This window comes from Nicotiana attenuata, chromosome 10 (genome assembly GCF_001879085.1).
Source record: "Nicotiana attenuata strain UT chromosome 10, NIATTr2, whole genome shotgun sequence".
NCBI lineage: Eukaryota > Viridiplantae > Streptophyta > Magnoliopsida > Solanales > Solanaceae > Nicotiana > Nicotiana attenuata.
Window position 1 is genome coordinate 50,765,549 of NC_031998.1, and position 15,971 is coordinate 50,781,519.

A 15,971-nucleotide genomic window follows, 5' to 3' on the forward strand; every position below is an offset into this window, starting at 1 on the left:
TATTTCAAATTTTAATATACTAACTAAGATTTTTAATGAATCTTCTCGGATCTTGTGTGAACACAAAATACTTTATGCATCGGGCGATTTTTTTTTTTTTTGGCTAACAAAAAAAGGAAGAAAAGTTAAAGGCAATATTAAATTTAGAAGTAACAACAGAAAGTTCGTTGAAAAAAATGTCATAATTTTAAATTCCATTTATTGGATTCCTCTATTTTGTTCTCTATGTAAAAGAAAGTTTTCTTTTATAAGTAATAATCACCAATTTCTTTTATCCATAGATATAAAATAATTAAAATGGGTTGGTCTGATCTCATAAAAGGATAAGCTCACCACGAAATGGGGACCCCACTGGTTAAACAATGGAGGAGCGATACCTTTCTTTTCCAATGCCACCTTCGTAAGCACTAATAAAGCCCAGCCCCGCACCCAAAGTATAACTAGAAAAACGGAATCTTCTCCCTTCTCTCTCCTCCATCTTTTCCCTGAAACTATTTGTCGCTCTCCCCTTTCTCGTATTTAGCCATCAAATCAACGCAAAATTCATTCCATTTGTTTCATCACTCAACTTATGGAAAGTACTTTCTATAGCTACTCTACAGTTACTTGAACTTTTTTTAATCCGTTCCAGAGAAGAGGAGTTTTTGCAATTGTGTGTATGCGTTTTTGTTGTTGTTGTTGAATGGCGATGGACGATAACGAGAGTTGCGGAAGCAGAGCGATGGAGCCGTCGTCGCCGAAACAAAATCGGCTACATAGGCAGAAGGTTGAAGTGTTTAACCAAGTGCTTGCTCGACTACAGGATTTGAATCTCGAAGAGGTTAAACTTCCTGGCTTTGAAGACCACCTTTGGCTTCACTTCAATCGCCTCCCTGTTCGGTTAACTTCATAAACCCTACCTTTCCTCATTTTTCGGTGTTTTTTGGCCATTTGTTTTATTTTGTCAAATTTTGTACTGGTTTACTCAGTAATTGATCGAATTTTCCGCCTCTAAAAGTTAAGTTTTTTGGTACTGAATTTGGATGCCTGCAGATATGCATCGGATGTGAATGTGGAAAGAGCAGAAGATGTGCTCATGCATAAGAGATTACTGGACCAAGCAGAGGATCCTGCGAATAGACCTGCCTTTGATGTCCGCCTTGTGCAGGTTATACAGCCATCTGCTTTTCCTACATTTTTATGCGTGTATGCCCGATCACTATCAATGCTCTTTTTTATTTGGTAACTCTGAAAACCGAGGCTACGTAGAAATGACATTTGAACAAATTCTCCCTATGTATGACAAGGAGGAATCTCTACTTGATCTTACTTGAATAAGTTGGGGATTTGATTCAACACATAAGGCGTTTCCAAGAAGCACAGGGTCTATTACTTGGAAACTAGTAAATTAGCCAATAATCTCTTCAAAGCCATACTTTTTTCTTTTCATCCATCCCAAACTTCTCTTGCATTCTGTCCTAGGAGGAAACAGAGAACTCTCTTGGGAAATAATGTAGCAAGGATAGCAGCTTAATATTTCCTAATAAATTGTTGAAAGAATGTCCTTTGAATTAATTTGAATATGCCATGCCTCTTGTTTGTGTAGTTTCTATAGTGGGCTTGACGATACATAAGACTCCTATAATTCACTTCATCCTTCTTGAATAATAGGGACATATGTGTGGCTTAATGAGTGTGTCATTTCACAAAAATGTAACATGTACATTTAAAAGTGTGAATTTAAGAAGATATAGGCATAATGACTTTTGTCTTCGCACATCCTCTCAGACTCTTTTCCTTGTTTTGTTTCTCACAGTTATGATATAAGAGTTGAACTGTACATATCTTGATTACACTATCTAGGCCAAGTTCTTATTTGGTTGACCTTTAATATATAAGGTGTTGAGAATTTTCTTCACCTCTTGGCTAAGCTAGTCAATCTAGGGCGTTCATTGAGTTAATTCAGCAATATCATGTAATGCAAAAGTAGTTTTAGGTAGCTCTTATGGAATGGCTTGTATGCTTCTGGTCTGAGAATTTTCTAAATTTCTTAGGAAGACAAGTTAAAGCTAGTAGATTGAGCCTCTGAATCTTTGAGGCATCCAATGGGCTGTGTCTCTATATCCATCTACTTTAGGTGGGTGTGCATTAGATGAATAGTTTAGATTTAGATCAAGGGACTTGAATGACTATGGAAGTCTTGTCATTTCTAAGTTCTTTTTAACATTAAAGACTGTGAGACAAATTATAGTAGGACTTTACAAAATCAGGCTTACTACCGAATTCGGGAAGTGCGCTTCTGCCTAGATATGTGAGATGAGATGGAGGAAAGAGGAGATGTCCAGATATCTAAACCAGCAGAAGAGAAAAGGGAGTGATTGCCAACTTGAAGATCATTAGCGAAGATTTGATCATAACTGCAACTTTAGAATGCGATGCATGGCCTAACTCAAGTTTTTTTGTAATTTGAAATATTCACATGCAAATTCTGACTTTTAAGTTCATAATGTAGGTTCAGCCCATGTACAATGGAGTTTCAACCAATACGGTTGATGTAAATTCTTCAGTTAAAGATGAAATCCCAAGGTATTCTCTTAGTTTAAGCACTAAAGTTACCTATTTTTCAATATCATTTCTTTTTGTGTATTATTTTTGCACCTGTGATTTTTCCCTAGTGTGCTCCCTTAAGTATTTTAATTTTTTTGTGTTGCCATCTTGTTTTCCCTCACCAGCATTCATCCTCCTCCAACATTTGGTTCATCACCAAATCTTCAAGCCCTTGAAATTCATGATAATAAAGCTCATGTAAGTCATGGAGAAAGTGATATCAATTCTACTTCGCGGTCAACCAGGTAAAATTCTTCATAATGCTTGAGTTGGTAAATGATATCTTCATGATGCTCGCAGTTGGCATTGTAGCTTTTCAGTACTGAGTTTGTTTCGTCTTTGGAAAGTATTTCTAATTGACTTTTCTTTCCTAGCAATATTCTTATGTGCCAATTGATTTTGTGCAGGCCAATGCACGAGGTTACTTTTTCAACAGTTGACAAACCAAAAACGCTCACTCAGGTTCCTCATTCTTTTCAGAATCCTCCTCCCGTTTTGTTCATACATGCTCTCTTCTCATCTCTTATATTCTCATAATGAAACACAAACTGTAGCTTCATGAATTTACCGTATGCAAATCTAGTGCAAATTTAACAGTAAATAAGGTTAAGACTCTTAAATTCCTTAAAGTATCTGTCCTTGGACTCGCTTCCAATAACTAAAGATAGCCTCGTTCTTGCTTAATAAGCAAGCAAATGATGACCTTTATCTAAGTAATACAACTGATATTTTCATAAACTTCTTCTCCCGTGCATAATATAGAATAAGCGTCTTAATGAAGATAATTGTTAATAGAAGACTGTGGTGAAGGGGAAACAGAGGATAATACGGAAAAGTTATTGTATGGGCCCGTGGATTGATTGTATGATTAACTTCTGAATGTAAGAAAGTAGGGAGGGGTTTATTCAGTTAGCCTGACTTTCAAAAATATTTTTAGTCATGACCATCAACTTTTCTGATACAATCTTGTTCCAAATTAATATAAGAAATCTTTTAGGGAGATGGGCTTGCCTATTTCTACTTCCCAAAGCAAAGGTGAAATGCAGTTGGTATTTGTACTTTATGTAGTCAGCATTGTATTGCCGTTACTGGTATAGGAGAGTCTTTATTGTTGGGTTTGTTCAGGGGAATCAGAGTCAGTAGTGGAAGTGCAGTAATATGCTCTTTTCTTTTTCTGGTATGCATTTTTTTTATAAATAAGTAGCTCTGCAGAAGTTTTGGACCACAAAAAGATTTTAAAGGAAAAGATGAAAGGTGTTAATGAGCTACGATAACGAAGGGCTTCAAATGAGAAGGAAATTAGGAAGTGAAAACAGTGTTATCAAAGGCGAAAAGCGCAAAAAAGCTCTAAGGTCTGTTGGGGTTTTAATCGAAACGCAAATAAAGTGTTGGCTTTAATGAAGAAAGGCGCAAATGGAGAAAAACTATAAATATGTGTAGTCCGAGACTGATATGTTTAGTCCAAGACTAATATCTATAAGCATGAATACCAAATATATGGACAAACAAATTGAAGAAAATTTACGATTAAGTGACATATTAATTGTTTGGTGTCGCCTCTTACGGATTACGATCGTTAGCAAGGAAAAGTATGCCTTAGAGCCTTGATGACAACACCTGAAGCACCCGTTAAGCGAGGCAAAGCGCTCAACATGTTTTGAGCCTCGCTTCAGGACTTAAGTGCGCTTTAAGCGCGCCTTTGATAACACTGAGTGAAAAGTCCCGGGATCAGTCATTGAAATCTGAAGATTTGGGTTGTGATTACATTGCAAATCTGTGAGAAAAGAAGAGAAGAGATGTATTGATGGCTTTATGATCTTATGAATGCAAGATACATTCTTATGAATGTTATTTATAGGTTTAAACACAACACATATTTTTTTGTATGATGATATCTAATTGAAAAACTTAGCTCTTCTAATATTTTTATTCTAGCATTCTAACACCATCCTTTCAGAGGTTGGGCCTTTGAAAGTATAGAAAAGTAAACGGTCTCCGAAATGTGACTTGAACACTGTCGGTTGAACAGTTTCTGAAAACCTGCGGGAAGGTCATTGGAAAAGTTTAGTCACTCGAATTTGTTGGAAAAGTTGTTAGAAGTTGTCTAAATAATGACCTGAAGAGTGATCTGAATACTGTTGGTTTTGTGACAAAAAGAGGCAGTGCCACTAGAGGTAACAAGATGCTGTTGGGATAGTCATTTGAGAGGGACAGGTTTAGCTGGAAATAGGTAGCGTCTCCCAAAATTTGAGATGTCTCTGTGTCACCGGAACAAACATCGAAAATAAATGCGACGGTACAGAAATATTTACCTAAAAGAGAAAATAATAATAAAATTATGAAGCAAATTTTGACTTGGCCGATATAAGACCGTCCACTATTAAGGAGAAACTACTTAAGCTTTTTACCTAAATGCTCTGATACAATATGAGAAAATAGTCGAAGACAATATTTGTATTGATAACTTGGTACTTTGATAAATAACAAACACATTTATTTTGTGGTGTCAAGCACAATTAACATGTGTTATTTCTTAGAGATGAGACAATAACAGGAATACAAGGTTTCTATGATGAATAGACCCCAGGGATTTGGTTTAGTGGTAAGAGCACAACGCATGATGATGTGTGGATTAGACCCACGTCAAGGGGTTCAAACCCTGCTGCAGACACAAGCCTAGTATTTAAGTGGAGAAGGATGGAGGAGCGGAACCATTATCCACTGCGTTTCGAACCGTGCCCCACGGGCCCTCTAGGATTTCTCAGTTACGAAAGAAGAGGTTTCTATGATGAATTATACAATGCCTAACCTTTCTCAATGGTTTCTGTTTTGGTATATGAAAATATCAAATTGAACCAAACACCTGAAACTAATTTACATTTTGCTTTAAATCATATAGATACTTTAAAGGAGATTTTTCTTTTCCTGGCGCTGGAGGCAAACTGTTTATTACACGACATGCACATTGAAGACTTCAGCCTAAAGCTCTCTAGGCAGATTTCAGTGTCTGTGAAAATGCGACCCCAGTTATTCCTACAAAATCAAATAGTCTCTGGATAAAATATTTTGACATTGTACCTGGATTGAAATCTGTATTTTTTATTTACTCTCTGTCTCATGGATTTTTAGGTTATGATGTTGATGAATTGTTCGTATCTATGCAGTCCTGAAAGTTATGTAACTTCATTAATCTGCAGAAGCTGCCAGATTTCAGAGTTCTATTAAACATATCTATCTTATCATGTTAACTTTGTTCTTATCTTGTTCGATTATATTGACATCAATCCTGTATTTCCAGTTGACTAATATAATTTCTGAGATTGGTCTGAACATTGAAGAGGCCCATGTTTTTTCAACTACTGATGGTTTCTCCTTGGACGTCTTTGTGGTTGATGGATGGCCATATGAGGTACACTATTAATGTTTCTTTCAAGATATAACGAAATGCTTGCTGACAATTAAAAGTCTTCTCTTAGTTCTACAATTGTAGTCTGGTTATATGATCAACATACTCTTTATTCGCACCGACATAAGTTAAAAGATGAAAAGTTTTGCCTTTGCAAGTCTCGTTTAATTCCTCTTTTCTTGTTAATATGTGTAAGTTTTGAAACTATGTTCCTTATTCATCTACTAGATTGCTTATCAGTTTTATGCTTGTTCTGCCCTTCCCAATTTATATGGCTCTCTTTCAATTTTGGACATCCTGATATTTTTGGCACCATTTCATTCATGTATGACTTTCAAGAATTCAGACTCATTTAAGCTAGTGGTGTTACTTGGTAAATTTAGGATGTAGTGTATTTTAAATATGAAAGTTAGCAAATTAACCCCTCGTCTTCCTATATTCACTAGATTCATGAAGTATATCTCTTCTTTTTCCTTTTGTGGTAATTTACTTGTGTTCTTACTTATTTGGTTTGAATTTCTAGGAGACAGAGTTGCTTAAGAGTGAGTTGCAAAAGGAAATTATGAGGAGCAAGGTAGATATTCTTCTGACTGCTAAATGAGGACAGAGTGGCACTCAAAATTTTCTTCTGTTAACACTTAATATGCATTATGGCTGTGTTCTTTTGGGAAAAGTAAGATGCTGATTTTGCTGTTTTTCTTCATAAGGTGCTATGCAACTTATGGTGAAATAGCTGAAATATTTGGTTTCCATTGTGTGTCATCACATTAAGCTGATTTGTTGCACTCACCTAAAATTGGTTTATGTCCTCTTAATTAATGGATCAGAAAATGACTCTGTCGAACATGAAGTCTTGCCTTTGCTTGTCTGATGTTTTGTGCGAGTCAGAGAACTTAACAATCCTGCCTTTTATCCCAGTCAAATTTATAAATGCTGTAAAAATACTCTGTTGCAAGATCCTAGGGCTTTGGTGTAGTGGTAAGAGTGCAACATGTTATGTGTGGGTTAGACACATGGCACGAGTTCGAACCCCGCGGCAGACAAAAGCCCTAGTATTTAAGTGGAGAAGGTTAGAGGAGGGTCATTATCCACCCAGTTTCGAACCATGAGTTTTGGTCCTCGGGACTTCTCTAATATAAACAAAAAATACTGTCACTAACTCTCCTTGAATTAATTTCAGATTTTCCAGCCACAGCAATAGCCTAAGAATTTATGTCAACTGAAATTATGGTTTGTCTATGTATTGCATAGCAGATTTCTAAAAGTCATATGCAGTTATCCTCCAACACTCTGCATCACATTGCATAATATAGATTCTAAATTTACATTTAAAAAAGGAAGGAGAAACACATAGTCGGCCCCTTGAACTTGGCACGATTTTTTGTTAAGACACCTCATCTTTTGGTCATACCTATTGAGCACCCCATGTTGCTCAAATTTTGCTATTAAACAGCCTTGCTGATGTGGCAGATCAATTAAAACTGTGCCCATGTTGCCAGAAAATATGAAGTTTTTGCTGAAAAAGATTTTCCGGCCATCTTTTGGTGACAAAATTTTCAACCATTTTTTCGTCTTCCGTCCATCACCACAATCACCTCCTCCTCCTTATTCGTAGATCCAGCTTCCACCAGCACCTCCTCCTATTCTTCTTCATAGATCCAGCCACTATCACAATCACCATCTCCGCTTCCTCGGATCCAGCCACGATCACCACCACCTCCTTTGTCTTTTCAGATCCAGCCACCGCCACCTTCTCCCCTCCTTTGTCTCAAATCCGACCACCACCACCTATTCCCTCTTTTTCTTTAAAGGCTAGCCACCACCACTCTTCTCCTTGTTCTTCTCAAATCCGATGAGACAACCATCACTGATCTAACCACCAAAGATTTGGCCACCACCATAAATCCAGCCACCGTCATAAATCCGTCCACCACTGGAGTTAGACATTCAAACTAGCCAGTGAGCAGATAGACACTTCTATTTCATGGAGGCGTGTCTCTTGAACTCCTCACTGACATGGCAAACCATGTGCTTGCACTTACACTTGAGCACGTGAATAACTTAATTTAGGCTTTTCTTTTTATTTTCCTCAGTTTCACTTTCCTCCTCCTTCAATATTCTCTATGTGGGCCCCACACTTCCATCCTTAGTTTCTTTTATCTAAACTCAGTCGTAAACCACCACAATAAATTGGCAGACCACTACAGCGATGGAAAACCACCATCACTCGTTCAGCTTTTGGCGTATATTCAAACCGTTTGCCATTCAAAATAGAGACAGGCGAAACACTTTGCTTACCACCAATAAATAAGGTTTCTCTTTTCATTTCAATCTAAATTCATGCTATTTCCTTTTCTACTGCCGTAGTCGTCTTCTTGTTTCTTCTTCCGACAGAATCTATATCAAGGCTTAAGGTAGTTTAGGGTTTTTCTTGGAACGCATTGAATCAAACTTGGGTCTTTTCTAAATGAACCTCCAGTAAGCCAAATTTTCCCAGGTCAAAAAAGAATGGATTAATTTGATTAATTGGACATCAGATGGTCTCAGTGTTCTGATCTTCTGGTTATGTTTTTCAGGAGCAAACACCATATATCCAGCTTGCAATCCACGAGCAAGGTCAAACATCTGAATCAGGTTCTGAAAGTGTAAAAATACCTAATGATGGATCTGATGACTGGGAAATTGATATCCGCCTGCTGAAATTTGAAAACAAAGTTGCATCTGGGTCATTTGGAGATCTGTATGATCCAACAATCCACATCTTGCTTTGTAGTTGAGTTTGTTTAGTCTGTAGATTTACACTGTCTCTTTTGCAGGTACAAAGGCACATACTGTAGCCAGGAAGTGGCTATAAAAGTTCTCAAGCCAGAACATTTGAATATGGATATGGTAAAAGAATTCTCGCAGGAGGTCTTTATAATGAGGTGCGTCGGCCGTACTATCATGGTTGAGAATCTCTTTCAGGACAACCTCACTGTTGTTTGCATGTATCAGATAGAATCCTGTCCATCCTTTTAAAGACTGTGTTTGAAGGATGCCTTTTCTGCTTCTACTAGAGATAGCTGTACTCTGTTGGAAAAATTTGCTCTCTACCACTAGAGAATTTTCTTGCAATATTTTACTCCCTCTGCCTAATTCGATCTTGTTTCCTTTATACTGTATTGACTATTGAGTTATAGGTATTTCTTCGATAAGTGGCATTAATCTTTTATTTGTTTCTTAGTGGCATTAAGTTATTCAGATAATAAAATAAAATAAAAATTGTCACATAATTCAAGGGGCTGAGTTCTCCCAAACACACTCAAAGTCTTGGAAATAGTAACAAACTTTAAAAGTTGTGGATATGTGCATGTAGGTTTGAATTTTCATTATTGATAATTATGTTATCTTTCCAGCTTCCCATTTCCTGTTTCTTTCATCAATTTCTGTATTCCCACTGCTTGAGATTTTATCTTGTTTGTTTACCTCTTTTAGGAAAATTCGGCACAAACATGTTGTTCAATTTATAGGGGCATGCACACGACCTCCGAACCTGTGCATCGTGACTGGTATATTTCAAGATTTTATGTATTTTAACTGAATTACTATGTTTGTTAATAGTCTGGAGAACTGTTTGTTCTCTGTTGATTAATGTTACATATTGTTCACCTGAAGATACATTATTTGATTGCTTTATAAGGCATGCTTTATTTATTTTCTAAATTTTTAATCTTCTACTCACAATATTACACTTGAATGGCAGCTTATTTTTATTACTTTTCGGTGTCTATCCTGCTTCACGTAATTGACAAGGTGCTTTTTATAATTTTATTGATCAGAGTTCATGTCCAGAGGAAGCATCTATACTTTTTTGCACAAGCAAAGAGGTGCATTTAAGCTTCCTACTCTCCTGAAGGTTGCAGTTGATGTTTCTAAGGGAATGAGTTATCTGCACCAGAATAACATAATTCATCGGGATCTGAAGACTGCCAATCTTCTGATGGATGAACATGGAGTAAGTCCGAGCTGGATCTCGACTCTTTTAAAAAGCTTGTCCAGTAGTCGTAAAGTTTTTTTCTTTGGAGTCTAGGGTATTATTTCATTTGTTACTAAGCTATCTTCGGGCCAGTATATCCATTCTCAGTCAAAATTTATGTGCAATTAAAACCTGTAGGGAAATCAAGGTCAATATGCATTTAGCCTGGCAAAATACAGGGGAAAACTGTGTCATATGATTAGGCTATGGGAGTCTAAGAGTATATAACAAATATGGAGATTTGTATGAGTTAAAAGTCCATCAATGTTTTTTGGTGCTCTGAAATGCCTGATTGATGTGGATGAAAACATCTAAAAACTATTTGATGTCAAATTAAAGAATCAAAATGTGTGTATTTAAATCTTTAGAAGAAATACCAAATAAAGATGATGGGAATGTTAAATTGCAAGGTCCACTTATTCATTGAGTCCTTTAAAAATATTCAGTGAGTAATATTAGCAGCATTAAAGCTTGATCGGTGGCAATTTAAGTTGACTCATTGTGAAAGATGTGAATGTGCGAATAGCACATTGAGTTAACCTTCTTGTTAATGTCTACATCACCAGTTTTTGCATTCCAAGGAAATCTATTGATGAACTTTTATAAAATAACCCAGCAACACCTATAAATTGCTGCTGGTAAGAGTTGCTTTTTGTGTAATTGCTTTGTTCACAGAATGTTCACTCTGACTTTAAGATCCATCCTCTACTGAACAGGTTGTTAAGGTTGGTGATTTTGGGGTTGCGAGAGTGCAGGTTCAAACTGGGGTGATGACTGCAGAAACTGGAACATATAGATGGATGGCTCCTGAGGTGCAGAGATCTGAATTTAATTTTATGCAGTACTAATTACAACATCCTCAATTCAGTTGAACTAATGATTCCAATTCTTTGGTTTTCTTGCTGCCAAGATGCATGATTGCTCCACCAATTATGCTTTTATCCGCGTGCTTAGATTTGTTGCCACAATAAAATAAGCGTAATGGTCCCCTTCAAGCTGATAGGACTTTTACTTTGAAACACCTTAGGCTTCTTTGCTTTAATCATGAGGAGCTTTTAATATGTTGCTCTCTGAATTTTGCCTTTTATCCTTCGATTTTGTTTCCACCCACTCTATGAAGTCTGGTTGTCATCTACAGGCAGTGCTTGGGACTTGTGTTCTCTTTTTCTATAACGGCGGTGTCGGGGTTAGCTTGCGTGCACCTGACTAATTCCAACATATACCTATTATCTCCCACTAGAACAGGTACCAGGTAACTCCGTCTACCAAGGTTTAGACAGATGGGAAGAAATAACCCAACGTTTTCGTCTCCACTGGGATTTGAACCTAAGACCTCATGATGTCTTTGGACTTGTGTTCGTTTGCTGCACTCTGCTGCATCTTGGGCATTTTAAGCACAAGGCGCTTTTGACAACCTTGTACGAGGGTTATTTTACTTAGGTTGTCATCGGTAATATGCATCGCGGGATTCCGTGTACAGTTTACCATGCAGATAGATCGGGTTTCTGCAATATTAAGCATTTAAACGGGAACTCTTGGTTTAATGGTTTTTGCTTCTCTTCCCTTTAATACTACAGAATTCTCGTGTCATCCCAGTCCAACATTCTATTCAGCAAAGAGTTTGGCCCAATTTTGTGCTTAACTATCCTGCAGCATCCAAGTTTCATGCTTAAAATGGTTTTTATTCGTTGAAGGTAATTGAACACAAACCATATGACCACAAGGCCGATGTTTTCAGCTTTGGTATAGTGCTGTGGGAACTTCTGACTGGAGAAGTAAGTTTCGCATTCTTTTTTTGTTTTCTTTTTTTGAAAAAAGTTTTGCTTTGTATCTATTTATGTTCACATATTAGTTCTTTAACACCACAATAACTTTCATGTCTTGCGATGGAGCAGATTCCATATGCGTACTTAACACCATTACAAGCAGCAATAGGTGTGGTGCAACAGGTAGCATACAGTTCATTGTCGTCCAGCACTAGTGATATATTCCCCATTAACACCTAACACTTGGTTTCTCATGGTTATCAGGGTCTACGGCCAACAATTCCCAAGGACACTCATCCAAAGCTTGCTGAACTTCTTGAGAAATGCTGGCAGCAAGACCCAAGTCAAAGACCTGGTTTCTCGGAGATTTTGGATATTCTGCAGCATCTAACTAGGGAGGTTGGGCATTTGCATAATATAAGCTTGATTTTGTTAAGGCTTTTCCTTTCCTTTGAACCTGGTTTTCTATGCTTAAAAAACAGGTTGGAGGTGATGGAGAGGACAAACAGAAGGACAAATCAATTGGTAGCTTTTTCTCAGCTCTTAGAAAGGGCCATCACTGAGATTTTTGTGAAGAGAGGAAGGTGCTTGGCCTTCCACTTTTGTTTCGGTGTACCGATTATGACCAGACTTGATCCGATTAGTTTTTGAAAATCATGGTTTTTATCCAATGTTGCTTGGCATTCTTTTACTATTCCTAATTTAGTCAGGGGCGTAAGCTGGTGAGGAAAGCTTTAGCAACTCTGTACAGAATTCCTGTGAATTCGCAAATGCTGGTTGCTAATCCTTTTTGTACGTTTCTTATTGAGAATTTCTATCTTTTCAATTGGTTCTTGGCACCATCATTGCTTCTGAATTTGATGCTTTTGAAGCTAACCAAGATGTCTACCGATGCCGCCTCAGATTACAGGGATGTAAAGAAAACTGGTAAGATATATAGTCAATGAATATAGCTTTTCATCCAAGACGTGTTTACACGTTCTATCGCACAGCATTTTCTTAGTGAGTTTTGTATTCGACTGACTCGGAAAAGATCTCCCGATATAAAATAGAGGTACCAACATGAGCAAATCGTCATCGGAGAAACAATGACTCTATTATGGAATAGAAGACATTTTTTAAAGTATGAAAATAGTACCCAATATTTTTATATAAAAATGAGTACATCTACTGCCCTGCCACACCTCGGAGGCAACAGTCCAGACTGGCATGGCTGAAGCTGAAACAATGAGGGTAATACAGGAAATCTTTTTACTGGACTACTAAAGTGAACAGTAGAAATAATTTCACTGAGAAGATATTTTATCTATCGTGTTAAAGGAGTGATCTTTGAGTACTATGAGAAATTATATCAAGAGGAGCTGATTGCACTAAATTTAAGAACGCAGTTCAGTTGGATAGGGATAACCAGAGAATTAGGGGTGTTCATAAAAATCCGAAAAATCGAATCAAACCGAAAATCAAATCAAATCGACCAAAAAAACCGATATTTTTTGGTTTGGTTTGGTTTTGGTTTTGAATTTTAAAAACCGATCAAATTTGGTTTGGTTTTGGTTTTAATATAAAAATAACCAAAAAAAACCGAACCAAACCGACTATAGGAGTAGCTATTTCAAATTTATTATTACACCTATACATATGTATATTTTATACAAAGTTTCAAAAATTTTATGGTGAATGTTAATCGTTTGCACTTTTAGTACAGTTCTTTACCTTTATATCTAGTTTGATTGGTAGTTTACTTTTGTTAAGGGTAAGAATCCATTTCATGTTAAAAAATATATATTTTTAATTGAGTCCTTAAATTATTTATCACTATTTGATTCAATTATCATCAATATATTTTAGTAAATAATAGAAGGGCAATTGATTTGATAGTGTTACGTTGAAAATGTGATAGCCGGAATATGTGTTTGGTAGTATATGTCTTTTATTTAAGAAAAAACCGACAAATAACCAAAAAACCAACAAAACCCGACATAAACCGAATCGAGAAAAAAACGACTTAATTGGTTTGGTTTGGTTTGGTTCTAATATTTAAAAAAGCGACTTACTTGGTTTGGTTTCTTTTTAGGGAAAAACCGGTCTAAACCGAACCATGAACACCCCTACAGAGAATGATGAAAAATTGGAAGCTGTTAATTAGCTGTTAGAATGTCCAGTTCAGTACGGTCTCAACGTTGTCTGGGATAGCATTGAACTTCTTTATGATCAGCAACAATTTGAGAAAATTTGAATACCTCCATCATATTTTTGATCCCTATAAAGAGGGGGGAGTGACATTATAAAAGCAGAATACCAAAACTTGGAATCGTTTATTCGGTGCACGTTTACACTATTCGTAATACTAATTATCATCCCCTTGGACTTGGCTATTTGAAGCTCTGCCATGATTAGCTCACAATATATAGACACCTCCCCATTGAATTGTGCCTCAAAAGTAAAAAGTTGGGGTTCATGGAGTCTAGGTTATTGATATAAAAAGGGACCAAATAAATACTCCAGTGAAGCTTTGGTAGGAAAAGAGGGGATAAAAAGCAAAAGTTAGTTAGAGAAACTAATCTAGTAGAAGAAATATGCAGTTCCTCTTACCCTAATTTGGACCTAGAATCCTTAGCCAACAATTTCATTTTGTGGAGATTTTCAGCAGTGATACACAAGTAGAAGAAATATATATCTTCTTACCAACCCATATGTACATAGTATATGCTTTACAAAATAATTCATGTATGTAGTCAGATCTGAATAGTAACATTCTCCAGAAGCTTACCAGAATTCACAACTAAATAATAATCTTAAAAACTCTCTTCACGATTGAGGACACGAAAACAGCACATACAACTTTACAAAATCATTGTTAGTTGAACTGCAAGTTCTGAGGAATAAGAGACTCAACTCTCATGTTCAGGCATTCCGTACTCCCTCCATCCTATCGGATTTGCCTATTTACTTTCCAATTGTTAGTTTAATTGGTTTGACTGGCTTTTAAGTGCGACCACAAGAAAATTAATTTTTGTCTTGAAGAAAAGCAATTGATCAACGAAAATTAATTCGTACTCCAAAACAACTTTCAAACATTTTGAAACTAGTTACTTATAATATACACCACAAAGTCTCAAACTTTCATATCCTGGAATCTTGAAAAGTATATTTACAAGAGAACTGTAATCTGCATATATATTTTTGTTTATAGAGAAGCAAAAAAACGTAATGTCCTTAAGATGGAGGGAGTACTAAGGTTAAACTCCCCACAATTCCGGACTCAAATCCATATATTAGCCGAACTGTTATAATAAGCTCAAAATCCTGTGTACGCCACGAGATGGAGGGAGATACTGAAGAAGATAGTATATGATTATCGACGATTGTCGCACTTGCTGAGAAGTTGGCGAGCTCGGACAGTTACTTGCAGGCGTGCAAGGGCGTGCATGCAATGGAGAGCTATTCTAGCTTGTCTTCTCACACATGCCCCACGTACAACTGCTTGAAGCCTCACAAGACTTTTCAATGCCTTAAACGCCCGTCTCGCCTATAATTTACATAGCCAGAATCAAGAACATGTATACATAGCAAATATTAATTAACGTCAAAAGGAAAATTAAGAACATGGTTAAGTACAACTTACAAGATGACCCCTAAAGTGAGATTGGATAGTAATAGCAGCCATATCCTCTTTAGATAGAAAATAAGTGCGGCCATTGTGCTTTGTAGATTGCCCATTTGCACTGCTTGTCCTAGTTGTAATGGTGTTGTTATGAAGAACAATGATAGTTTTATGTGGAGGAGATGACCTGAATAGTTTATTACGGACACTGCCAAACCAATTCTTCTTGGACATCCTCATGTTTGATAATGTTAGATTCTAGTTTTGGTTAGTTTCAATTTTGGATGGATAGATTTTTATGTGTGTTATTCATTCTGTAAAATAAGAAAACGTGGGCAACATGTTTGTAATGGGACAATGGGTCTACTTAGAACGTGGCTAGATGAAATTGATTTTGTGTAACTTTTAAGTATTTCTAAACACCATTAATTCCAGCACCAGGGACCACTGATGTTAGGACATGGCCGGCCTAGGGACTTTTGGAGTACTGGAATACCAACCAAAATTAGATCAAAATCAAAGAAAGAAAATTTAAAAGTAAACTGATTTTAAGTTATATGCATAGACGATATAGATTATTTATCTTATTTGTAT

The 15,971-nt window shown here is 36.6% G+C and overlaps 2 protein-coding genes across 2 annotated transcripts; one reads left to right on the plus strand and one right to left on the minus strand.

Moving 5' to 3' along the window:
• Positions 355–12,629, plus strand: LOC109233508 (serine/threonine-protein kinase STY17-like). Its single transcript, XM_019399397.1, has 16 exons — positions 355–879; positions 1,033–1,147; positions 2,492–2,565; positions 2,712–2,831; positions 2,994–3,048; positions 5,885–5,995; positions 6,516–6,566; positions 8,569–8,732; positions 8,809–8,916; positions 9,467–9,540; positions 9,811–9,986; positions 10,724–10,819; positions 11,702–11,782; positions 11,903–11,956; positions 12,038–12,172; positions 12,256–12,629. Exons 1-16 carry the CDS (start codon positions 683–685, stop codon positions 12,334–12,336), a joined length of 1,692 nt encoding a protein of 563 aa, XP_019254942.1. The 5' UTR covers positions 355–682; the 3' UTR covers positions 12,337–12,629.
• On the minus strand, positions 14,875–15,729 carry LOC109233949 (protein IQ-DOMAIN 1-like). Its single transcript, XM_019399792.1, has 2 exons — positions 15,399–15,729; positions 14,875–15,302 (listed from the first exon to the last, which is right to left on the minus strand). The coding sequence occupies exons 1-2, from the start codon at positions 15,615–15,617 to the stop codon at positions 15,129–15,131; spliced, it is 393 nt and encodes a 130-aa protein (XP_019255337.1). The 5' UTR covers positions 15,618–15,729; the 3' UTR covers positions 14,875–15,128.

Excerpts from the sequence above, each read along its gene's own strand:
- LOC109233508 (XM_019399397.1), top strand. The coding sequence starts at position 683 with ATGGCGATGGACGATAACGAGAGTTGCGGAAGCAGAGCGATGGAGCCG. Across the intron at positions 1,148-2,491 it reads TTGATGTCCGCCTTGTGCAG|GTTCAGCCCATGTACAATGG; the intron begins GTTATACAGCCA and ends TTCATAATGTAG. Across the intron at positions 11,783-11,902 it reads GGGAACTTCTGACTGGAGAA|ATTCCATATGCGTACTTAAC; the intron begins GTAAGTTTCGCA and ends GCGATGGAGCAG.
- LOC109233949 (XM_019399792.1), bottom strand. The coding sequence starts at position 15,617 with ATGAGGATGTCCAAGAAGAATTGGTTTGGCAGTGTCCGTAATAAACTA. Across the intron at positions 15,303-15,398 it reads CTCACTTTAGGGGTCATCTT|GCGAGACGGGCGTTTAAGGC; the intron begins GTAAGTTGTACT and ends TGTAAATTATAG.